Below are 21,290 nucleotides of genomic sequence, written 5' to 3'. Positions count from 1 at the left end.
ATGATTGGACCTGATTGCTATGAGGTACGTCTTGAATGGAGGGCACATGCGGCCTTTTGAGCCTTGTGCACGATGACATATAAAGCAGGGGCAATATTTCCCGAATAGTGGCAGTACATGAGATGCTTGCGTCTGTCTTCCTCGGCCCCCCCTTCCTCTTTCCATTTTCGTCTTCAACATCAGGCGACGACGTGTATGAACTACCTCGGTATCTTTCACCATCTTGTTTTCGAGATAGCCCGCCCCTCCATGATGGCTGAGGGCAATGACACTATAGTGGCGGGCCAGGATCCGCAGAACTAGTTCCACGAGGCGATTGCCAATGAGGAACCCGAGGCAGCTCAGTATCTCCCTTGCCTCAGCTCTCCGCTACCCCGAAGAGTGATATTAGCGAGCTAAGGAGGGGTGTCCAAGGAGGGGTGGTATCCCGTCCCCTGTTCTGGACTCCGACCCCAGTGATAGCCCTTGCTCGATGGAGTCACTGACGGAGTCAGGATGACCCAATACGTGCATCCAAGTGGCTCACGCGGAATGACTGGGTTCTCTCGATCGACATTGGCAGCAGGATGTTCCCAAGTAAGACAAAGCGCTTACCACCAGGAATGTCTCAAGATCCACCGGACCCAACGCCGAAAATATTATATCAATTTAATAAAAAATTACAGGGAAAAATTGGATTTAGGAAAAAGAGGAAGGATGCGGAACAACCGGGGCAATCAGATGCAACAGAGTGGGTAGGACCTCGAGCACCGGTTGACAGGTTGGGAAACCACCCAACAGTTCCCTTTGCAGAATGCACAGATGCCTTGCTTTTTTCCGAGAAAAAAACAAGCTGATCAACTTGCAGAGGGGGCGCTGTGTCTATCATGGTGAACTATTGATTCCAGACACAATGGTGGCTCAGAGAGACCGCCACGAGTTTATGGATACAGTTTACCCACAGGGCGGGGTTCAGCACGCCTGCGCTCGCCGTCCGAGGGGAAGATTGTCCCGTCAATAATGGCCTTATGCACGCATTTATGGGATTCTGATTAGAAGACGTCAGCCAGACGGGTTTCTAGTGGGTACCGCCATGCATCGCACGGCGCACGAGCCGTGGATTAATAGATTCTTTTTCCTTTCCAGGTTTCGCGGCGTTCGACAGCCCCTGGCGGCGCATCAGGTTCGCGTCAACGCTAGCTCGGTTCTCAAGACAAGGAAAACTCGTGCAGTAGGTTCAGCTGCATGGGGGGAACGGTGCTGTAGACCGACGGGGTGGTCTCAATGACAGGCTGACTTGTCCACTAGACGACGCGTGCGGGTCTTGGAAGAGACAAGTTCGGGCTGAATCCAGCCCAACATTGGTTTAAGTTATGGAGAAAGGTGATCATGGACCTAGCTTCGTCTGCATGACTGGACAGTGCTTCCGGTACGTTTGTTTTTTTTTTTTTTTTTTCTACTTTTGTACTGCTTAATAACCATGATAGACCGGACGACCCACCCGGCTGAGATCTGAATTGGGGCTTAGGTTACCTCGGTGAATGGCATTTGCAACTGGTCCCTGTGGGTCAGGGAGGAGGATCACCAGCCCGATCTGAGCGGAGACTTGGGTCTTGTCGGGATTTGCGCCACACCCTAAGTATTCCAAATCATTGATAGTCGACTTTTTCGATGACACTCGGAAAATGGAATTTCTAATCCCCTAGGAGGTGACCAATCCTTCCCACCCCCCTTCAATCTCCTCCATCATGACAAAAAGTCGCGTCTCTCGTCACCAGATGGTGGGTATATCTATCACACGGGGTGCCCGGTATTTGGGTGATTAAATCCCTTGTTTTCCATGAGAATATCTTCTGGTTTCTTGAACTGTGGTGTTTTCTTCTACATTCCCCCCTAATCTTCCCATTGTCGGCACTCTTTGTGGACTCTGCTCAGTCGGTTTTTTGATAATACTTTGTTTTTTTTATTATCATCTATTGCCGTTGTGGTTATTCTTTCTTATACCCCCTCACGTCTTCCCTTTTCAACGACAAGTTCACCATCTACAATGGGCCTCTGGGAGTCATCCTTAGCGTGCCCTAACCCGGTCGACAGTCCATACACCGACTTATTGTCGTTTGCTTTCCAAGGGCCCGTCGAGTACGATCAATCACGCCCATTGTTCATCGATGCCGAAAACCCCTCGCGTTCGCTCAATGCGAGTCAGTTCCGGCTGCTGGTGCGAACTTTGATTGCCGGGTTGAAGGCCCATCATGTGCAACGCGGTGATTGTGTGCTGGTCCACTTGGGGAATAATGTAAGTCCCTGATTGCTGCATCCCTTTCACCGTATCTTCCCATTGCCCCTCCTTGATCCGAATTGTTTCCCCTCCTTTGGGTTGCTGATGATTCGAATTTGCCGGCCAGATCATATACCCCGCATTGTTCTTCAGCATTATCGGGGCCGGCGGCGTGTTTATGGGATCCAATGCGCGCAGCCAACCACAGGAACTAGATCATATCCTGACGCTGGCGGAGCCTAAGCTGATTATCACCTCGCCCGATGCGCTCTCCACGGTTCTGGATGTGTCTGCCGATCATGGTATGCTTCCTAGTCAGGTGTGTGTGCTGGATGATGCAGCCACCGATCACATCGCACACTTGGTCCTGGGCGGCTCCCTGCCGAGCTATGGCCCCGTCAACGGGCCCTACATGCCGGACAGCGGGGTCGGCTGTCATCTGAATCTCGCCCATCTTCTCGGGTACGGGGAGAATGACTGGGTTGCGTTCGACGACGAGGCAATTGCCACGTCGACGCCGGCCGCCCTGTTCTCGACGAGCGGGACGGGTGGTCTGCCTAAGGCAGCGATCCTGTCGCACCACGCCATTGTCTCCCACAACCGGAGCATCCACTATGAGGTGCCCTACGAAATCAGTCGGCTGATGTCGCTGCCCATGTTCCACCTGTTTGGGGCGCTGTGGACGCACATATTCCCGGTACGCTACGGGCAACCCTTGTTCGTGCTGCCGCGGTTCGACACGGCGCAGTATCTGGCAGCGATATACCACTACCAGATCACCGAGGCGTACATGGTGCCAGCGATGATCCACACGCTCAATCGGAGCGCGTTGCCGGTGGCCGACTACGTGGGGTCGCTCCGGTACGTCGGAGTGGCCGGGGCGCCCATCGACGGGGCGTCGATGCAGCGATTCAACCAGTTCCTGGGCGAGTCGGCGGTCGCGTCGCAGCTCTGGGGTATGACGGAGGTAGGAGTGATCTTCCAGAATCGGTACGGGGAGCAGGGGCATCCTGGGAGCATTGGCCGGCGACTACCAGGATACGAGGTGCGGCTGGTCGGGCAAGATGGCAATCTCGTGGAGGGGGAGAATAGCCCCGGGGAGCTCTACGTCCGGGGAGCGGGGCTCCTGATGGGCTACAAGGGCCGGAACGACGCCAAGGACGCGCACGGGTGGTTTCGAACGGGGGATGTGGCGTATTTGAATAATGGGCTGTATTATATTGTGGGGCGGACCAAGGAGTTGATCAAAGTACGAGGGTGTGTTTTCTCCTTTTTCTTTTCTCCCCCCCCCCTTTCTACTTTCTTCCTATTTTTTTTTTTTTTAATACTAACATGGATATTAGATGGCAAGTTGCACCGGCAGAGCTGGAGGCAGTACTGCTGAAGCACCCTGGGATTGAAGATGCCGCCGTGACGGGGGTGACATCCAAGGATGGCAGCACCGAGGTGCCACGAGCGTTCGTGGTGCGGACGCGGGGGATGACCGGGGCGCGACTGACGGCGGAGGAGGTGTACCTGTTCTCGCGACGGCAGCTGGCGAGCTACAAGGCGTTAGACGGGGGGATCATCTTCGTGGAGGAGATTCCTCGGACGGCGAGTGGCAAGATCCAGCGGTTCAAACTGTCGCAGATGAATACGTACCGGGAGATAGTGAGCTCGTTATTGGCGCGGTTCAAGGGGGCGGGATTACAGACGCTGGGGTTGATGCACAAGGGACGAATCAGCGTGTGATTTTTGTTTCGCTCTTTTCTTGTTCGATGTTTGTCGAGGATCTTTTGGCGTTGTGACTGGAGGCAATTTATTTATTCATTTTATATATATATGACATATTTTGTTTTTTGTGTTGTTCTCTTTCTATTATTTTCTCTTTCAAAGTATTCAAATATCCACTTATTTATTATTGATCCATGTTTAAAACTGAGTTTACCTTCCTTGTCCACCAGACCCAAACTATCGACTCAATGCATGGCCTCCCAGGGTAGTGGTTGGATCAAGTAGGTAGTGTCCCCACCCACTACACTAGACCAGGGAGTGCGCACGAGCAGTTCACTACTGACTGACTTGGCCTTACTACGTAGTTAGCTGCGTCGACAACTAACCACATAGTCAGTAGCGATTACCCTTGCATGGATAAAACCGTCGGGTACGTATGTAGTATGTAGTATGTATGAGATCAGACCACCATACCTTACCAGGATCGGATGAATCGGTGAGAGGAAAGACGTTGAGGACCGTTTTTGGGGCGCTGATCGGATTGTTTGCTTGCTTTTAGGATCTGACTTTGTTGGATTTGACTGTTTGTGTTGGGTTGATGCCTGCTTCGTAGTATTCTTTGGCTTGGGTATTATAGCCAGTGTTAAGGAGAGGTATAGTGTTCGCAAGATAGGTACCAGGTACGGAGTATGTGGGAGGGGTACATGGAGGAGATTGATTTACTCGTGACCATGGTATAAATTTCGTCTTCTCTGTATCGTTGATTAATAATCACCGACTATCTGTATGTAATCGAAGTGTCACTCGTGCAAATCAATCCATCAATTAAGTAAATCAATCAAGTCCATAAATCAAGGATCTCCCAACTATAAGCTCTAACCCAGTAGCCTGAGGCTAGTACTAGCCTCAGGCGAGGGATGTCCTGTTTGGGACTAGCGGGCGGAGATGGTTCATCAGCCACGAACTGGATCGACGTGGCGCAGTTTTCATGCATGAACCTGTTTTGTTGACTTGCACCGCCACTTTCTTGCTTTTTTTCTGGATTTTGGGGATCATGTTTATTATATCATATCATACCACGCTATGAAATATGATGTGGGTCTAAGTCGCGTCGCAAAGACCACAATCGACATGATAAATTGGTCATACTTACTTCTACCTCGTATAAATCTCTATATCAAGGAGGATAAATCAGAGGTCAGCAGGTTAACCACACTTACAGACTATCAAACTATCAACACTCTAACAACCTACCCCTCAATCCTGTCAATCATTCCTTCGGCCGATCTTACCTGTCATGCCTGTTCCTGCTTACCTAGTCATTGTTAGGGCTCCTTTCCTTTTGGACGACTCTAGTCCAGTTTAGGAATTTTGGCGAAGATGAGTGCAGTGGATATCATGAAAGTTAGAGATCCACTTGTATGACTCGGGTGTGATCCTGGGTTGGATCATGGCGATCTTTGGATATGGTATATACCCCTCTTTGATTTCCCCTCATTGTCGAGCGCGCTATTGAAGTTTGTTATACTTGCTTTCTCCGTCATGGAGGGGTTGGGTTGTTACTTGATTGCCTACCTAGTATCTATCTATCCATCTAGGATACCCCGCTTGTTAGATAGTCTGTGAATCGAATGTGACAGGGTGACAGACGCTCCCAACAAAGATACTGACTGATATTGAACACATGGTCTCCGAGTCCGATTTTTACCGCAGTGGCATCGCCACCCATGTGACATGGTCTAGTCCAGTCTATCAATCCATATCATATCATATCCATAGATACTGGGTAGTTTCGTCTATAGTAAACCATAGTACCTATCGAAAATGATACCATGCCTAATCAACACAAGCAGACCAATACCTCTACATCCATCCAATGCGCACGTCCCACCTGGCGACTGGCGACATTTGGCAGACGAGTCTCAAACGGTCCGGACGGCAGCCGACATCAGCAGCAGGGATGTCGAAACACCATAAATAGATAACAAAGACAATAGAAGCGAAGGGTAAGCACTATCTGCCAACAATGGTCTTATCCTTGTTTATTGTTACATGCGACTATCTATATACTGTGTCTGTTTACTTTGGTATTGTTAGCCGAGGGACTTGCCTAATAATAGGTTGTTGAATATTGATAGGATTGGAGGGAGGGAGGGAGGTAGTTGGGGATTTCGTAGGTATAGCAAGGATCATGCAGTGGTAAACAAGTCAATGAGTGACTAAGTCTAGGTAGGTATGTCTGTCTTGCCGCGGCGGGCGCGCAATATCCATCTATCTATCTATGTATGCATCTATCTACCTGTAGGGTTAGACAATACTAATAACAACAATAGTGAAGAAAGGTATACGTATGCAAGTTTGTCAACTCCCAACGGATCGAAATCAACGACACTGCCTAACAGCCTGTTCTCTACCTACCTACCTACATGTCAATATACCAGGTCCACCCCCTGAAGAAACCCAGCCCATATCCAAACCCCATTCCCGACGAGTAATCTGCAGCGTGGACGAGACTGTTACTCATGCAGTATGTACGTGTCGTACGGTGTACAGTAGCTATGCAGCTGTGGGCATGCGTCTGTTGTAAGATGGTAATTCTTGCATATTCATCTACATGTGGGGGATTAAAATAATTGAGAAATTATGAGGTGGCCATTGGTTGGATACTGTCAGTGCGTAGACTGCAGATGCAGACGTTGTGGACGTCAACGCTGTGACAACGATCGAGAGCGATCGAATCTACGGAGGATATCTGCTGTGCGACGTCGATTTGCGTAACGTTTTATGACTAGGGGAGGGTATGTCAGGGTCAGGGTTCAAGGATGCTGTGATATGGATGTCATTTTGAGCTGGGGATCCCAGCTGCAGTGGTCTGTTTCATCCTGATACCGTCTGCCAATAAATCCATTCAACCGTCCATCCAACCATCCAATCCCAAAGACGAAAGGAAATCCCGTACAATGTAATAGAAGAGAAAAATCAAAAGAAAAATTCAAACAATGCCATACCCCCTCCACCAAACCCCCCACACCAACGGCCCCAACGCCCCCAAAACGGTTGCCCCCACTGGCATTTCCAAGATACACCACACCCAGATGGTGCCGATGGCCGGCGCGCGCTTCATCACGGCGTAGTACGGGTCCTCGTTAGTGATGGTCATCAGCTTCACCCCGAGGGCAACAGCAACCGGCAGGAATACGACAGTCCGCCACGTCGGCGGAAACAGCAGTTTGCGCAGAAACGAGAGAGAGATCTTGTCATTGGACCACGGGATTAGCGAGACGGGTTCGGGCGTGTCGTAGGGCCAGACCCGCGCGAAAGACACGATGTGGCCGTGGGCGAGATGGATGAGGAGCGTTAAGATGGGGAAGGTGAGGAAGGCGGATTCGCGGAGGAGTTCGTCGAGTGCAATGCTTTCTGCGTATTGGTGCGCGGCGAGGTAACTCAGGGTGAGATGGAGGGTTGTGAGTGGGAGCGAGAGGAGGATTGTGTCGATTAGGGGGGGGATGGGGTGGTCGGCTTGTTCTTTTTGATTGTCGTTGTCATCCTCATCCTCATCATCTTCGTTGTCGTTGTCGCTGTCGCTGTCGCTGTTGTGGTTGTCGTCTTCAACGTCAGAGTGTAATCCCTCATCAGACGAGATCTCCTCCACAAACCCCCCAGACTGCGTCTTGGACATCTTCCCCGTCACAGGATCGATCGTCACGAACTGCGTCCCCGGCACAGACGCAGCGGACGTGTTCGCGCGATGCAGCAGCTCGCTCTGCCTCTCAGCAATAATGTCCACTAGCGTTTTGCCCTGCGACATGGATGAGCCCTGTGGGGGTCTGGCCATTGGGATCGACGATGGGTCGAACGCGTTGCTGTCGCTGCTGGACGAGGCTGCGGCTGCGGCTCGGCGTTGTTTTCGGTTTTTGGGAGTGTCCATTTTGATTAATTATTGGACCGATCTCGATCTGGAGATATGGGAGTTTGGGTGGAGAGATTGGGGAGCTAGATCGGTGTGGTGGTTGATTGTTGATGAGCTTAAGCTTGCTTAGCTTTCGGGATTTCGGAGTGATCCGATCCATCACCGCCCGGATTTAAGCGGGGTTAGCGTCTGCAGTGACATATGGTAGGCGGTTGAACTATACTACACTGTATACTGTATACTCAGATATGAATCCTGGAATATAGACAAGATGAATGATATTGGCGATTGATGTTGCAGTATTAGTACTAATTTGTTGTACAAATTGATCTCAACAAAACTTAAAAATGTCCTATACCATATCCATCCCCACTATCCGCAGAGCCTACCCCTACCTACAAAAACGTCCCTAACCAGCTTGGTAAAGAGCAGGCCCAGCAACGACATGCTCGTTAATCATAGTGATATTAAACGGGGTGATGGTCGGGTTCGAGTCCGTTATCGCAATGAACATCGTCCCGTTGATAGCCGGGTCACCCGCGTAAGTCTCCAAATTCGGCTGCGCCGTCTTGCCCTGTAGTCCCGTCGTGCCAGACAGCGTCAACCGGGTGTAGGTCACGTTCAGCTGCGTCACCCACGCTACGTACCGGGGCGCCCCCGCCATGGTCGACGTGAGGTAGCTGTTGTTCGGGCCGACTGGTTTCCCTGGGGCTTCCCACGAGAGCTGGATCTCTCGGCCGGGGTAGGAGAGTGGGTTGGTGCGGTTGCGGGTGATGCCCGGCTGGCAGCTGGAGCCGACGGCTGTGGAGGCGAGGCAGGATTGTGAGCCGCCCACGCCGGTGTTGTTCAGGACGTTCGTGCCGCCGGTTAGGGTCTCGTTTGTTGCCGCGCCGCCGTTGATGCGGGTGGGGTTTGGTTGGTTGGGGATGGACAGCGCTGGGAAGTTCTGCCATGCTAGTCGGGTTTGGCCTTCTGGGCAGGAACTGATGTATGGCGCCAGTAAGGTCCATGCCCAGGACTGGGGGATCCCGACTTCGAACCACACGGGCATGGGGAAGAGGCCTTGGAACTGCCGGAAGATCATCTGCTGCCGCGCTTCGGTGGTAATCGCCAGCGTTAGGAGGTTAGCGGCCTCGCGTGAGTCCAGATGTGGGAGAAACCCGTAGACGCCGGATTCGCCGAAGCGCGTGACCTTCTGGCAGAAGTCGAAGAACTCTGGGACTGTGGTGTACGGGTAGTTATAGCTACACTGCCGCGGGGCTTTGGCTCCCAAGATGTTGGTGAGCATTGTGGCGTGGCCGACCTCTTGCTCTGCCATGAATTGGATCAGGAAGCGATCCTCTGCGGTCAGCCCAGCTGCCTTGAAGTCCTCGACGGAGAACCGCGCCAGACCGTCATGGAAGAGATCGAGTTCGATGTACTCTTGGTACAGCCCCAAGGCCTAGTCATCGCTTTTAGCACATATCTCGGGGTGAGGGAAAAAGGGGGTAACACACCATTGATTGGTAGTCAAAGTCACTCTTCGCGTTGTAGACCGGTGCATTCCCGCCAGTCCCCAAGCCTCCGCCGGGTACATAAGGCGCCGGCTCGGGCTGATGAAGACGTCCATCGCTGGGATATGTCGTCGCTGCAGGAAGGGCACCCAAGGTAGGGATTCCTGTCCCGATAGAGCTGGCATTCAGCGCGCCTGTCACCGTCGGGGTCCCGTTGAAGGGGGTGTGGATCGCGGAGGACGAGATGTTCACGACGGGAGGCACATAGGACGAGGCCACTGGGGTGGCTTGGGCCATCACCCTCCTGGGAACAGCCGTCACCACAGGTAGACCTGCTAGGGTGAGGACCGGCAAGTAGTATATTATCCAAGTCATGATGGGCACTTTCACTCAGTCAAGTATCGATATAGGGTGGAGATCTAGGAGGACCGGCATGGCCGGGGCTGAAGTACATATAGCACCCGGGAAACACGGAAGGCGACATCTTGACGCAAATCATTTTCTCATCGACCAGCTCTTGTCATAGAGAGTAGTGAGAGTTTCAAGCCATTCCACGCGAGGCTTGTCATGATTGTTAGGAGGTCGATGGTGGAACCGGGCCACAGACGAGCATGATAGGTCCTATGCGATGAGCCACCATAGTCAACCATTTTTTAGGTTGAACCTGACATGAATGTAGGTCAGAATCGCATCGTACGACGTCACCGAGAGACTACCAGCTTTGCATTGGACCTAGAGATGTATGTAGAAACCACCTCAAGGTCGACGATGCATCATGTTCGGGACGCGTCGATCGATCAGGTAGTCAACTACACCGATGTAACCGTTGAACCCACCAGTTCCTGCTTCAGGAACAAAGATCCTAACAGGAGCATACAACTCACAAATCATATCGTTCACCACAAGAAATGCAATCGAGGTGTTGTAAACAGCCAAACAGGAGCTCGAATCAATGACGTTGATGGCGCTACTCAGTAGGCAAGGGTCGTCATGGAATAATCCATGCTCTCAGATCTCCATAATAAAGTCAGAGAAGTAGAAATTGATATGAAATAGATTTCCGCGGACCTGAAACGACGGTGGAAGAAGTTGGCGAGGCGAGGGAAAGTAGTCCAGGTCGAAGATATCCCCGCACATCCACGGGACCCACCGCGGGGAATGCGCACGCCATAGAATGGGGAATGTTGTCAACCCACCCCATCATTAATGTTACATTCCTCATCCATCGTTCCCCTTCCTGCATCCGTCACCTGTCTCTCGTCAACTCAACAACCATGTCTAACCTTCAGATCCCCAATCTCTTCTCCGTCCAAGGACTCGTCGCCGTCATCACCGGCGGAGGAAGCGGTACCTCCCCTTCCTATATTGATTGGAATATGCCCAAAGCTAATTGATGGATAGGTCTCGGCCGCACAGCTGCCCACGCCCTCACAGAGAACGGGGCTGCCAAAGTGTTCATCCTTGGTCGACGCGCCGAAGCCCTGCACGAAACCGCCAAGCAGGCCCCCCAGACAATCATCCCCGTCCAAGCGGACATCACATCCAAAGAGTCGCTGACGGCAGCGTACGAGACCATCTCCGCGCAGACCACCCACGTCGACCTCCTCTTCGCTAACAGCGGCACGATCGGCCCGCGGGCGACCCCGCCCACGCCGCCGGCGACGCTCACCGACCTGCGCGAGCAGCTGTGGGCCATCGATCCGCAGGAGTTCACCCGCACGTTCGACATCAACGTCACGGGCTCGTACTATACCGTGCTGGCGTTCTTGCCGCTGCTCGAGGCGGCGAATAAGCGGCGGCCGGCGCCTGTTAAAAACCGCGTGTCGGCGCCGACGGCGCAGGTGGTCATTACGAGCTCGATTGCCGGGTTTATCCGGAAGGTGCCGTTTAGCGTGTCTTATAATCTGTCCAAGTCGACGGTGAACCAGTTGGTGAAGGTGTTGGCGACTACGCTGGCGCCGTTTGATATCCGGGTGAATGGGATCGCGCCGGGTTTGTATCGGTCGGATATGTCAGCGGGGAATTTCCCCGAGGATGATAAGGGGGTGTCGGATGGGTCGTTTAGTCGGGAGATGATCCCGTTGACTAGGGCTGGTGGGGAGGAGGACTTCGCGTCGTTGATTCTGTGGTTGGCGGGTCCGTCCGGGGCATACTTGAATGGGAACATCACGGTGACGGATGGGGGACGGATGGCTATGCAGCCGAATACTTATTAGACATAGATCTATGAAGCTGAGCTAGGTCGATTTGATTGGACTATTCTTGCTATGGAAAGAAGTGCGCTGATGGCTGGTATATAAAGAATGTACGGGTCCGCGGGTTAGATCGTCGCTTGCAGCCGCTGGACCAGGTAGTCACCGGTCAGAATGCCCGGGTACTTGGCCGGGCGCAGCGACTCGCCTGCCTCATAGGTACCCGGCAACGCCTCGATCCACCGGTTGTGGTTGGGGTTGCAAAAGTACGCGATGCTGTAGCGATCGGGGTACACGTCGGGCTGCCCCGTAGCGTCTCCACCGGTGGAGATCAGCGGGGGCTCGACGACCCGGTGGCGCGTGCTCTTGATCAGATCGTTGGACCACCGCGCCAGCAGATCGCCCGCGTTGACCACGACCGTGTCGGGCATGGGCGTCACGTCGACGAAGGTGCCGTGGGGACTGCGCACCTGCAGGCCGCCGCGACGGTCCTGGAAGAGCAGGGTGATGGAGCCGTAGTCGCTGTGCTCGGCGGCGCGCACCTGGGAGGGGTTCGACTGAAAAACCTTGCGGTTGACTTCGGGGTAGTGCAGCAGACGGAGGTTGTTGTCGCCGGCGTCGACAAAGGAGTCGAAGTGGTGCTCGGGCAGGTTCATGCCGAGGGCGATGGCACGCATGACCTCGGTGTGGAGGGCCTTGCAGTTGTCGAAGAAACCGAGCATGGTCTCCTTGAAGCGACGGCCGTCGTCGTCGAGATGGTCGGGCCAGCGGTTTGGCATGCCGTCGACGCCCTCGCGACCGATCTCCATGGTCTCCTTGAGATCCGGGGGGACGCCCTGGGTCTTCTCGGTCTGGTCCGGGGTGTTGAGCTTCTCTTGGCCCGTTTTCACGTACCCACGGTTCGCCTGTGGGGTGGTCCAGCCGAGCCCGTCCTTTTGATCCTGGGAGCGGGCAAAAAAGTGGGCCGATGAGTCGAACACGCGGGTGACCACCGATGGGGCGATGCCATGGTCCTTGAGGTAGAGGAATCCGGAGCCCTTGAAGGCGTTGATGACGGAGATGGCGACCGCGTGGCGCTCGGCTGGGGTGCCATGGAGAAAGGGCGCGAAGTCGATGACCTGATTAGACTGGTTAGGCGAAAGATATACGGAGTAGTCGGGTTACGTATCACGAAGGGTCTCTATTATAGAGCCGGGATACCAACCGGGATAACCAGGTCGTCTTTCTCCACGGCCGTGACGGTGGGACGGCACTCTTGCTGGGGAAGATTGCCTTCCATGGGGACTATCATATTGTATTTGATGGGTAGTGTGAACTGGAAATAAGAAGGGAGTATATAGACTGATGGAGATGGAGGGGGAGAAGACCGAAAAGAGAGAGGAGAGAAGTGGGGAGTGGAGAAGAGAGAGAGGAGAGAAGGAAGAGAGAGGAGAGAAGAGAAGAGGGGATATCGATATACTACACTATACTATAGACTCTACTCTGATAAAGGATCTGATATGATCGATATGATCCTTTATCACCTCGTATCCGATAAGTTATCATGATAATTATCTCTCTATCTAATCGGTTATCCAGGATTATCTCCAAAGCGGGGTTTGGCTTCACTGGATGCAATGAAACATCAACCCCGCTTCCCTCTCTCTTCTTAGCTGTTGTCTTCTTGATTTGACTTTCTACCCTACTTCTATACCTACTTTCTCCTACTTTCTACCTACCACTGCTGTCACCCCCTCTCAAATCACCAATTACCTCGACAAAATGCCTCCCATCGTCGACATCCACACCCATGTCTACCCCCCAGCCTACATGGCCATGTTGCGCTCTCGTCGCACAGTGCCCTACGTGCATGATCCAGCACCCAGCAAAGACGGGGATACCACCCCTCGCCTCATCATCCTCGCCTCAGACGATGACCCATCCATCCCCATAGACCAACGCGGCCGCCCAGTCGACTCCTCCTACTCCGACATCAACGTCAAGCTCTCCTTCATGCGCCGCCACGGCATTACAACAAGCGTCATCTCCCTCGCCAACCCCTGGCTCGACTTCCTCGAACCAGCCGACGCCCAGCCCTGGGCCGAGCGCATCAACAACGACCTCGAAGCAACCTGCGCCCAGTCCAACACCTCCAACTCCAGCAGTGACTCCCCCACCAAACCCCTCTACGCCTTCGGTACCCTCCCCCTAACGGCCCCCACCCCATCCGCAATCGTCTCCGAAATCCACCGCCTCAAGACTCTCCCGCACCTCCGTGGCGTCATCATGGGCACCTCCGGCCTCGGCAACGGTCTCGACGACCCCGCCCTGGACCCCATCTGGTCCGCCCTCCAAGAAACTAACACCCTCGTCTTCCTACACCCGCACTACGGCCTCCCGGAGGAAGCCTACGGTGCGAACGGCGCCGATGCCATCTCCCGCTCCGGCCATGTCATGCCGCTCGCGCTGGGGTTCCCGCTCGAGACGACCATCGCTGTCACGCGCATGCTCCTCGCTGGTGCGTTCGACCGGTTCCCGAAGTTGACGCTGCTGTTGGCGCATTCGGGGGGCACGTTGCCGTTTTTGGCCGGGCGGATTGAGAGCTGTATTCATCATGAGAGGAAGTTTGTTGGCGCGGATGGGAGTGTGGTTGATGGGCCGAGGAGGAGTGTTTGGGATGTGTTGAAGACGAATATTTATCTGGATGCTGTGGTATATGGGGCGCCGGGGTTGAGGGCTGCTGTTGGGGCTTCTGGTGCGGATCGGTTGATGTTTGGTTTGTCCCCTCCCCCCCTCTCTTCCCCGTCTCTCTTGTGTTTTTCTTTCCCAGAGTACCGATCTATACCCAAGGAGACAAGAAAGAAAATACTAACATAATGAAAAAAGGAACCGACCACCCCTTCTTCCCCCCTCTGGACGAAAAGGAGCCCAACCCCGAATGGCCCAGCGTGACGACCAACTACGATGCGATCAAGGAGGCATTCGGTGACGATAAGACGGCCGATGCGGTGTTGGGTGGGAATGCGGTTCGTGTACTGGATTTGAAGTAGTTTCTTTCTGTCTGTTCGTCTATCTCTCCGTTATGTGGTAGTAAGTAGTATGATAGAAAGAAAGAATAGATAGAGTGGATGCTGGATTTGGTTTTGGTTCTTTGTTTGGATGGTTTGTGGATGTAGTTGTAGATTACTAGATGTGGACGTAGGTTACCTGGATGTAGATAAAGTAGGTAGGTTATTAACAGTACTGTACTTACCATGGTACAATATTCAAGGTAGGTCAGAGATACCTTATCCTCAGACATACGGACAGATATATCAACAGAGGTCCAATTTAGTTAGTGACCTTCCATTGTGATACCGTCAGACACTACAGAGTATAGAGTAAGAATCTTACAAGAAACCATTACAATAAATGATAAATATTGAATGACTGATTGAATTACCATCATAAAATTCGGGTATTAACTAGATACATCTGAAAAATTAAAAAACATGTAAAATAAGAAAAAGCGTAAAAACGCGATGCGGGTATGGGTATCATATCAAGTCAGTAGGTCATGATCCTCCCCTGTAGAGTAAACTTTTTTCTCCCTTTCAATTTTTTTTTTTTTTTTTTTTTTTCCCACGTTTTTCTTCGCAATTGTTCACGCTGGGAAGAGCCAAAGCGGTCATTATTATTGTGTAACAATTTAGGTATGTCCTCAGTCGTCTTCAGGGACGAACTGTCCATTAAGTCTTTGCGGGTCTAGAAGTCGTGTCGGTCGTAAAATAAGATGAGTGAAGAATAGATAGCGTAACGTCGTAAAGGAATTGTATCTTGGCTCACGAGCTCGAGTCTGGCTCGGCCGTCAGATCGTCTGTCGTCAAGGCGCGGCCGCGGCCCGAGTGCATCGACCCGCTGCGGGAGGACGCACTGTCCAGACGCAAGGAGTCCATCCGCTCCAGATCTGCGTACTCCGGCAACGCCAGCGGCGACCCGTGGTAGTCTTCCATAGCGCTGCCGCCGTCGAGCATGGCGTAGCCCGGGGGACTCGCTGGCACATCCTCGTACACCGGGGGCATCTCCTCGTCCCAGCTGATGCCGAGGCCGCTGCGCTCGGTGACGTGCAGGTGGAACTGCATGCGGAGGACGCGGGCGGCGCCCGTCGGGGTGACGAGGCGCGGGTTGCGGTTGGGGCAGAACTCCTCGGCAACGATCAGCTCGATGACGAGGTTGTGGCGGGCCTCAAGGCCACCCGGGGCGTCGAGGTCGCAGACAGGCTTGGCGTTGGGGTTGATGCTGGCCTCGAACTCGCAGGTGATCTCACCGCCGGCGGTGTCGAAGTCGGTCTTCCACCCGTCCTTCTCCTCGTGGTGGCCGATGACGCGAGTCTCCTGGTGGAGGACGCCCTTGCCCTCGCCGCCAATCTTGTGAGCGTGCTTAGGGCAAGCCGGGGAGATGATTTTCTGGTGCTCCTCGATGCGCCACATCATCTTGCGCAGGCGCCAGCGGGTCTGGGTCTCCTCGCCCTTGTCGACGACGCCGCTGAGAGTCATCTGGACGGGGAAGGTGCCGATCGGGTGAACGACGGAGGGGAGAACGATGCGGCCGGTGAGGTTGGTGGGGGGGAAGATGCGGATGGAGGACTTGTCGTTGCCGGGGAGGATGGCGCGGCGGATGTGGAGGGGCATCTGGAAGGTGTACTCCTCACCGGAGACGTCGCGGGCCTTGGCGGCGAGAGTATATTCAATCTGACCGAGGGAGCCATTGCACGAGGCGGGCAGGTGACCGGGGAAGAGGTAGCTGAAGGGGAACTCGTGGGGGCCGGACTTGAGGGCCAGCGGCTCAGTGAGAAAGGTCCAGTGGTTGAGTTCGTCAGTGCGGGAGGCACAGTTGCGGCAATCGCGCGAGACCGGCTTCTTGGTGGTCATCTTGCTCATCAGGCGCATCTCGAACTGGTCTAGCGTCAGGGTGCCAGCGGTGTCGGCGACGGTGATTTTCAGACGGCCCGAGAACAGGGCGCCGGTGGAGTTCGACGGCGCTCCATAGCAGACCAGCGGGGGGGACTCGACGATGACATCCAACTTGGCCGCCGCTACCTTCTCCTCGGCCGCTGCGCGATCCTTGGAGCGCGCAGATCGAGAGAGGCCGCGACGCTTGTCCTTACTGTGGTCCCGATGGGGGTGAATCAGATGCTCGACGGCGAGAGAGAGGCGTCGCTCAGGCGAGCGGGCTCGGTCCGCCAACATGTGAGCGGCGGATTTCTTGCCGGAGGGCAGCGAATCGTGAGGGATCTCGTTAACGGAGGAGGAAGAGGAGGCGTTGGAGTTGGTACGAGAAGAGAATGAGATGTGGTGAGAGACGGAGGGGCGAACAAAGCTGGGCAGGAGACGGCCCGGCATGATTCTTTTCTTTCTCTCTTGTCTTCTGTTTTGTTTGTTTCCTTCTGTCCTTGTTGGTCTACTGACCCGGTTGATTGACAACGAGGGATCTATGTCAGTGAGAGAGAAGTCGTGATGTAGATCTAGGACTCGGAGCGATGCTGATATAGTTGAGAAGTACGATTGACAGTCCAAAACATAATCTATTGGATAGACTAGATAGACTGATGCATCAAGTGAAAGGTGTGAAGTGGGGTAGTCCAAGAAGTTTGAAGTCGTTGAAAGCGGAGGAAGAGGAGAATTATATCCGAAAGAAAAAAAAAAAAAGCAGGAGAAGAAATCCAGATGAATGACAGTCATAAATAAGGGAAAACTGCCTTATACTTCTGGCTCCTTCTTTTTTTTTTCTCTCTTTTTTTTTTTTCTTTCTTTCCCGAGGAGATGATCCACCGAGAGATCCACTGGATGTCACCGGTACCATACCCAATACGGTATGGTACGGTCCGTCTGGCCACCCTCGTCTGGCTGTCTCCGAGCGGTGAGTCTTGGAAAACCCCCGCTGCATGCGGGAGTGGGCAGAATCAGCGTCATAGTGGGTCGTATTACTGACCATCTGTAATTACTTACCAGTAGATACTTGGGTAGAATTACATCACCGGATGACAGATCCGTCCCTGATACAATACGTGGCTGAGTACGTGGATGAGACTATTCCAGAAACATCGTTGCTACTGCATCTGTCAGTGAATTATCCGGGAACGGAAATTGAAACCAGTTTACAATGTCTTGTCTCTGCTTGGGATTGCAATTCATTTATATTCTCTTATATTGCGAAAGACAGAAACCACATAGAATTCGTGAGAAGACTATACTCTTCCAACTGGTCACTCTATTATGGCATTACCATACCATACCACAATACACTAATTGAAGATCCTCCCATTCACACTTGCTTTGACTTCGACTTCGACCCGTTCGAACCGGCGGTGCGCCGATCCAGTTGGGAAAATTTTTTCATCTTTTTCCGTCTGGGTGACTAACAGTCTGTTACTAACAGACTGTCTTGGCTCCACATCTTATACTTTTGTCTGGTCCTTTTTTCCATCTATTAATTTATTATCTTCGGATCAAATGATCAATCTCGGCTTGTTCACAGGGACATTGAACAACCCTGAGAATAGACAATGGAGGGGGTCTCTCTAGCTTCTCCCCGCGGCAGCCTGTTAGGGTTAATCCAACATCACATCTCCCTCCAAACCCCGCACTGCAGGAGATACAATGATATGTCCGCGGAAGGAGATGTCATCATCCGCCTCGGCATCAACGTCTATCACGAGGTCACAGGTCACCGACTGTAGATCCTGTGCGCAACTTTTTCCATTGTTGAAGACAAAAGATCAACCTGACCAACACTCAGGCACTCTCACCCTCAAGGTCCATAAGTTCTAGACAACGGTCCAAGGCTGATGGGACCGACCAGGGGTCCCATGGGTCCGCCAACAGCCCCATTACCTAACCGCTTGCCCATTTCCATCGCTTATTGGAGCCTTTTGCCCCTCTTGCCGCTCCTAAGCGTCAACTGATGGATATTCGATTTACCATCGGACGATTGAGAAAGCCGGTCGGGGGAGAACAGTAAGGACTACGGAGTCTGAGCCGACCTCTTCGGCTCGGACTACTCTAACTTTTGACTTGCTGAGCTGATTGTGTCCTGTCCTGTCTGTCCCTGACTACCTGTCGGTGATTCCCGAGATCGGCCGAGACGTCGATCTGTAGCTGGATCTCGGTTGGGCTTGACCTCCGTAGACGTACCAGACAGTGGACAGTGGCTAGGGACACGGGGAAACATGCCGATGTCTCCTAAGCATGACACCAGTCCTCCGTAGTATCACGATCCTTCGGATCCACCCACATTCGAGGGCTCAGGGTCAAGGTGCGTGTGTGAGCGGCCGGAAAAGCCGCAGATGGGTCCGACTCACTACTAGTGAACTGCCTCATTGGGAGCGACTCTCGCGCCGGCAGGCTTGGTATGGTTCCTGACTAGTTGGGGTCACGACCATATGAGTCAGAGTAGACGAGACGAGTCGAGCGAATTTGACTCGCAGGGTACTAGCCAGAAGGTACCCTCGATCACGTCAACCCATCCCATCGTTAGTCGGTCAACGATCGAAACTACGGGGTCCCTCCGCCGGCGGAGGGCGCCGAGGGATTTTGTCGGGCGAATCGGCATTGCATGATTCTGATCATTCCACGTATCGTACTATGTAGGTTAATAGGAGGTTGTCTTTCCGAAGTTGTAATAAGGATAATAATAGTGTTGCGAATCATTCAGTGCCTAGTATACACTGGTGCTTGATTTGTTTCGTTGTCTATCACACCACCCAATCCACTATCCACTTCCACTTCCCGCAAAACAGGACCAGAACAGACATACAGAACCTCAAACAAAAAAACAAATAAATAATAAATAAATCAAACAGATTCGGCCCTCTCCGCGGGAAAGAAAGCTGTGGACGCCGCTCTCCGTCTGGAATCAAGTTCTGGAGCTGTCTGTGGAGGCGGGTGGACTTAACTAGTGTGGCCCTTGGTTGCTGGCCTTGGCATTAGCGTGGAAGAGATTTCACTTCTATATCTTGGCATTGACTCGTGATATACGAAGTGACTGTAGGATATACGGATACAAGGCTAGGTAATAAATTACGACCGAGTGGAACTGATGGACAATATTTCATACTCTCTCGTTGAGACTCAAGACTGTAGACTGCACTGTTGTACTTTGTAAGTGTTAGGGCTCCATACAGCGGCGGATCCAAGGTTGATTGACACTGTGGATTGCGAACAGTGGATATGAGTCAATTAAAACTCCGGATATGCTTGATTGGACGGCGTAACATTACTTGATTGGACTGACCGTCGGTGTTTGACCGTCTTCAAGTTCATGTCGCAGTGCTTGTAGATTCTATTCATGTATACAATTTTTCTTTACTACACTACTACGTCAATCGATATTATATGACTTGGTAGAGTAATTGTCTGACTATAGACTTGTAGTTGCATTGTGTACTCCGTATACTGATTATGAACACGGCACTAATATTGACATTGTATGGTGTGCACCTCCATGTGCAATCAGCACGTGATGATAAGGATAGTTATCGACAGCTTCAACTTCACATCCCCTTTCCATACCACCACCAGCTTGGATAGGCCATTCACCATGTCACCAACCACCCTCCTAAGCCTCGGCATCTCAATCTCCTTCGTCTTCGTCTTCTGGACCTTCTCCGCCACCACGTCGTCCCCCTTCGCGCGCAACTTCCCCCGCCTCTACAACAAGCGAATATGTCTACTGATCGCCCACCCCGATGACGAAGCCATGTTCTTCGCCCCGACGGTCCTGTCCCTCACGCGTCCGGCACTCGGCAACCATCTCAAGATACTGTGTCTCAGCAGTGGTATGTCCCATTTTTTCGAGCCAGTATGCGACGTCAAATTTCTAATAAATTACCCCAGGAAACGCCGACGGTCTCGGCGAAACCCGCAAAAAGGAGCTCGTCAGTAGCGCCCTACGCCTAGGCGTCCGCAGCGAATCAGACGTCTACGTCGTCGACGACCCCTCCCGCTTCCCAGATAGCATGACCGCCGAGTGGAGCGAATCCGACATCTCCAACCTCCTAACCTACGCCTTCACCCCGGAAAACAACTCCACCAGCACCACCAGCAATAAATCCCTCCGCAAACGATCCTCCAAAAACAGCAACGATCAAGACAACACCCCCCCCACCGCAACAATCGACGTCCTCCTCACCTTCGACACCCACGGCATAAGCAACCACCCCAACCACCGCTCGCTCTACCACGGCGCCGTGCACTTCGTCCGCTCGCTCATGAAGGGGAAAGATGGCTATACCTGCCCCGTCACCCTCTACACGCTGAGCACTACCAACCTCCTGCGGAAGTACATGGGCGTGCTCGACGCCCCGCTGAGTATGGCGAAGGGTGCGCTCTCCGCGCTGTTTGCGTCCAAGGATGGCTCGTCTGCGCCGGCGCGTTTGCTGTTCGTCTCTGATGTGCGCGAGTGGATGGCGGCGCAGGAGGCGATGGTTAAGGCCCATCGCAGCCAGATGGTCTGGTTCCGCTATGGGTGGATTACGCTGGGGAGGTATATGGTTGTTAATGATTTGAAGAGGGAGAGGGTATGATTTGTATTTTGTTAGTCTTTTTTGTAGGCTGTAGTATATATAATTTGGTATATATGTGCTTCTTCATACTAAGTACTTGTCTATGCCTTCGATTTGTAAGTTTATTCGGGTGTCATTTGGTATGGTTAATTGATATTAAGATGGATATTTTGTCTTTGTGGAACAAATATGCGTTATATATACT

At 52.8% G+C, this 21,290-nt stretch overlaps 9 protein-coding genes across 9 annotated transcripts; 5 read left to right on the top strand and 4 right to left on the bottom strand.

Moving 5' to 3' along the window:
- Positions 1-1,518: 1,518 nt before the first annotated feature.
- Positions 1,519-4,028, top strand: afeA (adenylate-forming enzyme AfeA). Its single transcript, XM_024818736.1, has 3 exons — positions 1,519-2,275; positions 2,385-3,514; positions 3,601-4,028. The coding sequence occupies exons 1-3, from the start codon at positions 2,027-2,029 to the stop codon at positions 3,986-3,988; spliced, it is 1,767 nt and encodes a 588-aa protein (XP_024672121.1). The 5' UTR covers positions 1,519-2,026; the 3' UTR covers positions 3,989-4,028.
- Positions 4,029-6,962: 2,934 nt separating this feature from the next.
- BDW47DRAFT_125807 (uncharacterized protein) lies at positions 6,963-7,898 on the bottom strand (the record flags this gene model as incomplete). The annotated part of the gene is made up of 1 exon (XM_024816446.1): positions 6,963-7,898. One exon carries the CDS (start codon positions 7,896-7,898, stop codon positions 6,963-6,965), a length of 936 nt encoding a protein of 311 aa, XP_024672120.1.
- A 296-nt stretch (positions 7,899-8,194) lies between these two features.
- BDW47DRAFT_105860 (ferritin-like domain-containing protein) lies at positions 8,195-10,471 on the bottom strand. The gene is made up of 2 exons (XM_024812653.1): positions 9,377-10,471; positions 8,195-9,321 (listed from the first exon to the last, which is right to left on the bottom strand). Exons 1-2 carry the CDS (start codon positions 9,746-9,748, stop codon positions 8,290-8,292), a joined length of 1,404 nt encoding a protein of 467 aa, XP_024672119.1. The 5' UTR covers positions 9,749-10,471; the 3' UTR covers positions 8,195-8,289.
- Positions 10,472-10,647: 176 nt separating this feature from the next.
- BDW47DRAFT_125805 (SDR family NAD(P)-dependent oxidoreductase) lies at positions 10,648-11,589 on the top strand (the record flags this gene model as incomplete). Its single annotated transcript, XM_024816445.1, has 2 exons — positions 10,648-10,720; positions 10,775-11,589. The coding sequence occupies 2 exons, from the start codon at positions 10,648-10,650 to the stop codon at positions 11,587-11,589; spliced, it is 888 nt and encodes a 295-aa protein (XP_024672118.1).
- Positions 11,590-11,607: 18 nt separating this feature from the next.
- On the bottom strand, positions 11,608-13,002 carry BDW47DRAFT_105857 (isopenicillin N synthase family dioxygenase). Its single transcript, XM_024812652.1, has 2 exons — positions 12,770-13,002; positions 11,608-12,683 (listed from the first exon to the last, which is right to left on the bottom strand). Exons 1-2 carry the CDS (start codon positions 12,854-12,856, stop codon positions 11,694-11,696), a joined length of 1,077 nt encoding a protein of 358 aa, XP_024672117.1. The 5' UTR covers positions 12,857-13,002; the 3' UTR covers positions 11,608-11,693.
- A 324-nt stretch (positions 13,003-13,326) lies between these two features.
- BDW47DRAFT_125803 (amidohydrolase family protein) lies at positions 13,327-14,594 on the top strand (the record flags this gene model as incomplete). The annotated part of the gene is made up of 2 exons (XM_024816444.1): positions 13,327-14,320; positions 14,431-14,594. 2 exons carry the CDS (start codon positions 13,327-13,329, stop codon positions 14,592-14,594), a joined length of 1,158 nt encoding a protein of 385 aa, XP_024672116.1.
- Positions 14,595-14,963: 369 nt separating this feature from the next.
- BDW47DRAFT_31773 (uncharacterized protein) lies at positions 14,964-15,329 on the top strand. Its single transcript, XM_024818734.1, has one exon. The coding sequence runs from the start codon at positions 15,101-15,103 to the stop codon at positions 15,290-15,292; it is 192 nt and encodes a 63-aa protein (XP_024672115.1). The 5' UTR covers positions 14,964-15,100; the 3' UTR covers positions 15,293-15,329.
- Positions 14,966-17,208, bottom strand: BDW47DRAFT_105853 (alpha-arrestin). Its single transcript, XM_024812651.1, has one exon. It carries the CDS (start codon positions 16,923-16,925, stop codon positions 15,366-15,368), a length of 1,560 nt encoding a protein of 519 aa, XP_024672114.1. The 5' UTR covers positions 16,926-17,208; the 3' UTR covers positions 14,966-15,365.
- Positions 17,209-20,120: 2,912 nt separating this feature from the next.
- BDW47DRAFT_31751 (PIG-L family deacetylase) lies at positions 20,121-21,164 on the top strand (the record flags this gene model as incomplete). The annotated part of the gene is made up of 2 exons (XM_024818733.1): positions 20,121-20,359; positions 20,418-21,164. Coding segments are annotated over 2 exons (928 nt in total), but the record flags the coding sequence as incomplete, so codon positions are not given.
- Positions 21,165-21,290: the final 126 nt, after the last annotated feature.

The sequence above is a fragment of the Aspergillus candidus genome (genome assembly GCF_002847045.1).
Source record: "Aspergillus candidus strain CBS 102.13 unplaced genomic scaffold BDW47scaffold_22, whole genome shotgun sequence".
In the NCBI taxonomy this organism is placed as follows: domain Eukaryota; kingdom Fungi; phylum Ascomycota; class Eurotiomycetes; order Eurotiales; family Aspergillaceae; genus Aspergillus; species Aspergillus candidus.
Note: the sequence above shows the minus strand (reverse complement) of the source record. Positions and strands in the feature narration are given on the sequence as shown.

What these genes read in the sequence shown, in the direction of transcription:
- afeA (XM_024818736.1), top strand. Translation starts at nt 2,027, where the DNA reads ATGGGCCTCTGGGAGTCATCCTTAGCGTGCCCTAACCCGGTCGACAGT. An exon ending in TGGTCCACTTGGGGAATAAT is followed by an intron (nt 2,276 to 2,384) that starts GTAAGTCCCTGA and finishes TTTGCCGGCCAG; the next exon opens with ATCATATACCCCGCATTGTT. An exon ending in GAGTTGATCAAAGTACGAGG is followed by an intron (nt 3,515 to 3,600) that starts GTGTGTTTTCTC and finishes CATGGATATTAG; the next exon opens with ATGGCAAGTTGCACCGGCAG.
- BDW47DRAFT_105860 (XM_024812653.1), bottom strand. Translation starts at nt 9,748, where the DNA reads ATGACTTGGATAATATACTACTTGCCGGTCCTCACCCTAGCAGGTCTA. An exon ending in ACTTTGACTACCAATCAATG is followed by an intron (nt 9,322 to 9,376) that starts GTGTGTTACCCC and finishes AGCGATGACTAG; the next exon opens with GCCTTGGGGCTGTACCAAGA.
- BDW47DRAFT_105857 (XM_024812652.1), bottom strand. Translation starts at nt 12,856, where the DNA reads ATGATAGTCCCCATGGAAGGCAATCTTCCCCAGCAAGAGTGCCGTCCC. An exon ending in AAGACGACCTGGTTATCCCG is followed by an intron (nt 12,684 to 12,769) that starts GTTGGTATCCCG and finishes CAGTCTAATCAG; the next exon opens with GTCATCGACTTCGCGCCCTT.
- BDW47DRAFT_31773 (XM_024818734.1), top strand. Translation starts at nt 15,101, where the DNA reads ATGATCCTCCCCTGTAGAGTAAACTTTTTTCTCCCTTTCAATTTTTTT.
- BDW47DRAFT_105853 (XM_024812651.1), bottom strand. Translation starts at nt 16,925, where the DNA reads ATGCCGGGCCGTCTCCTGCCCAGCTTTGTTCGCCCCTCCGTCTCTCAC.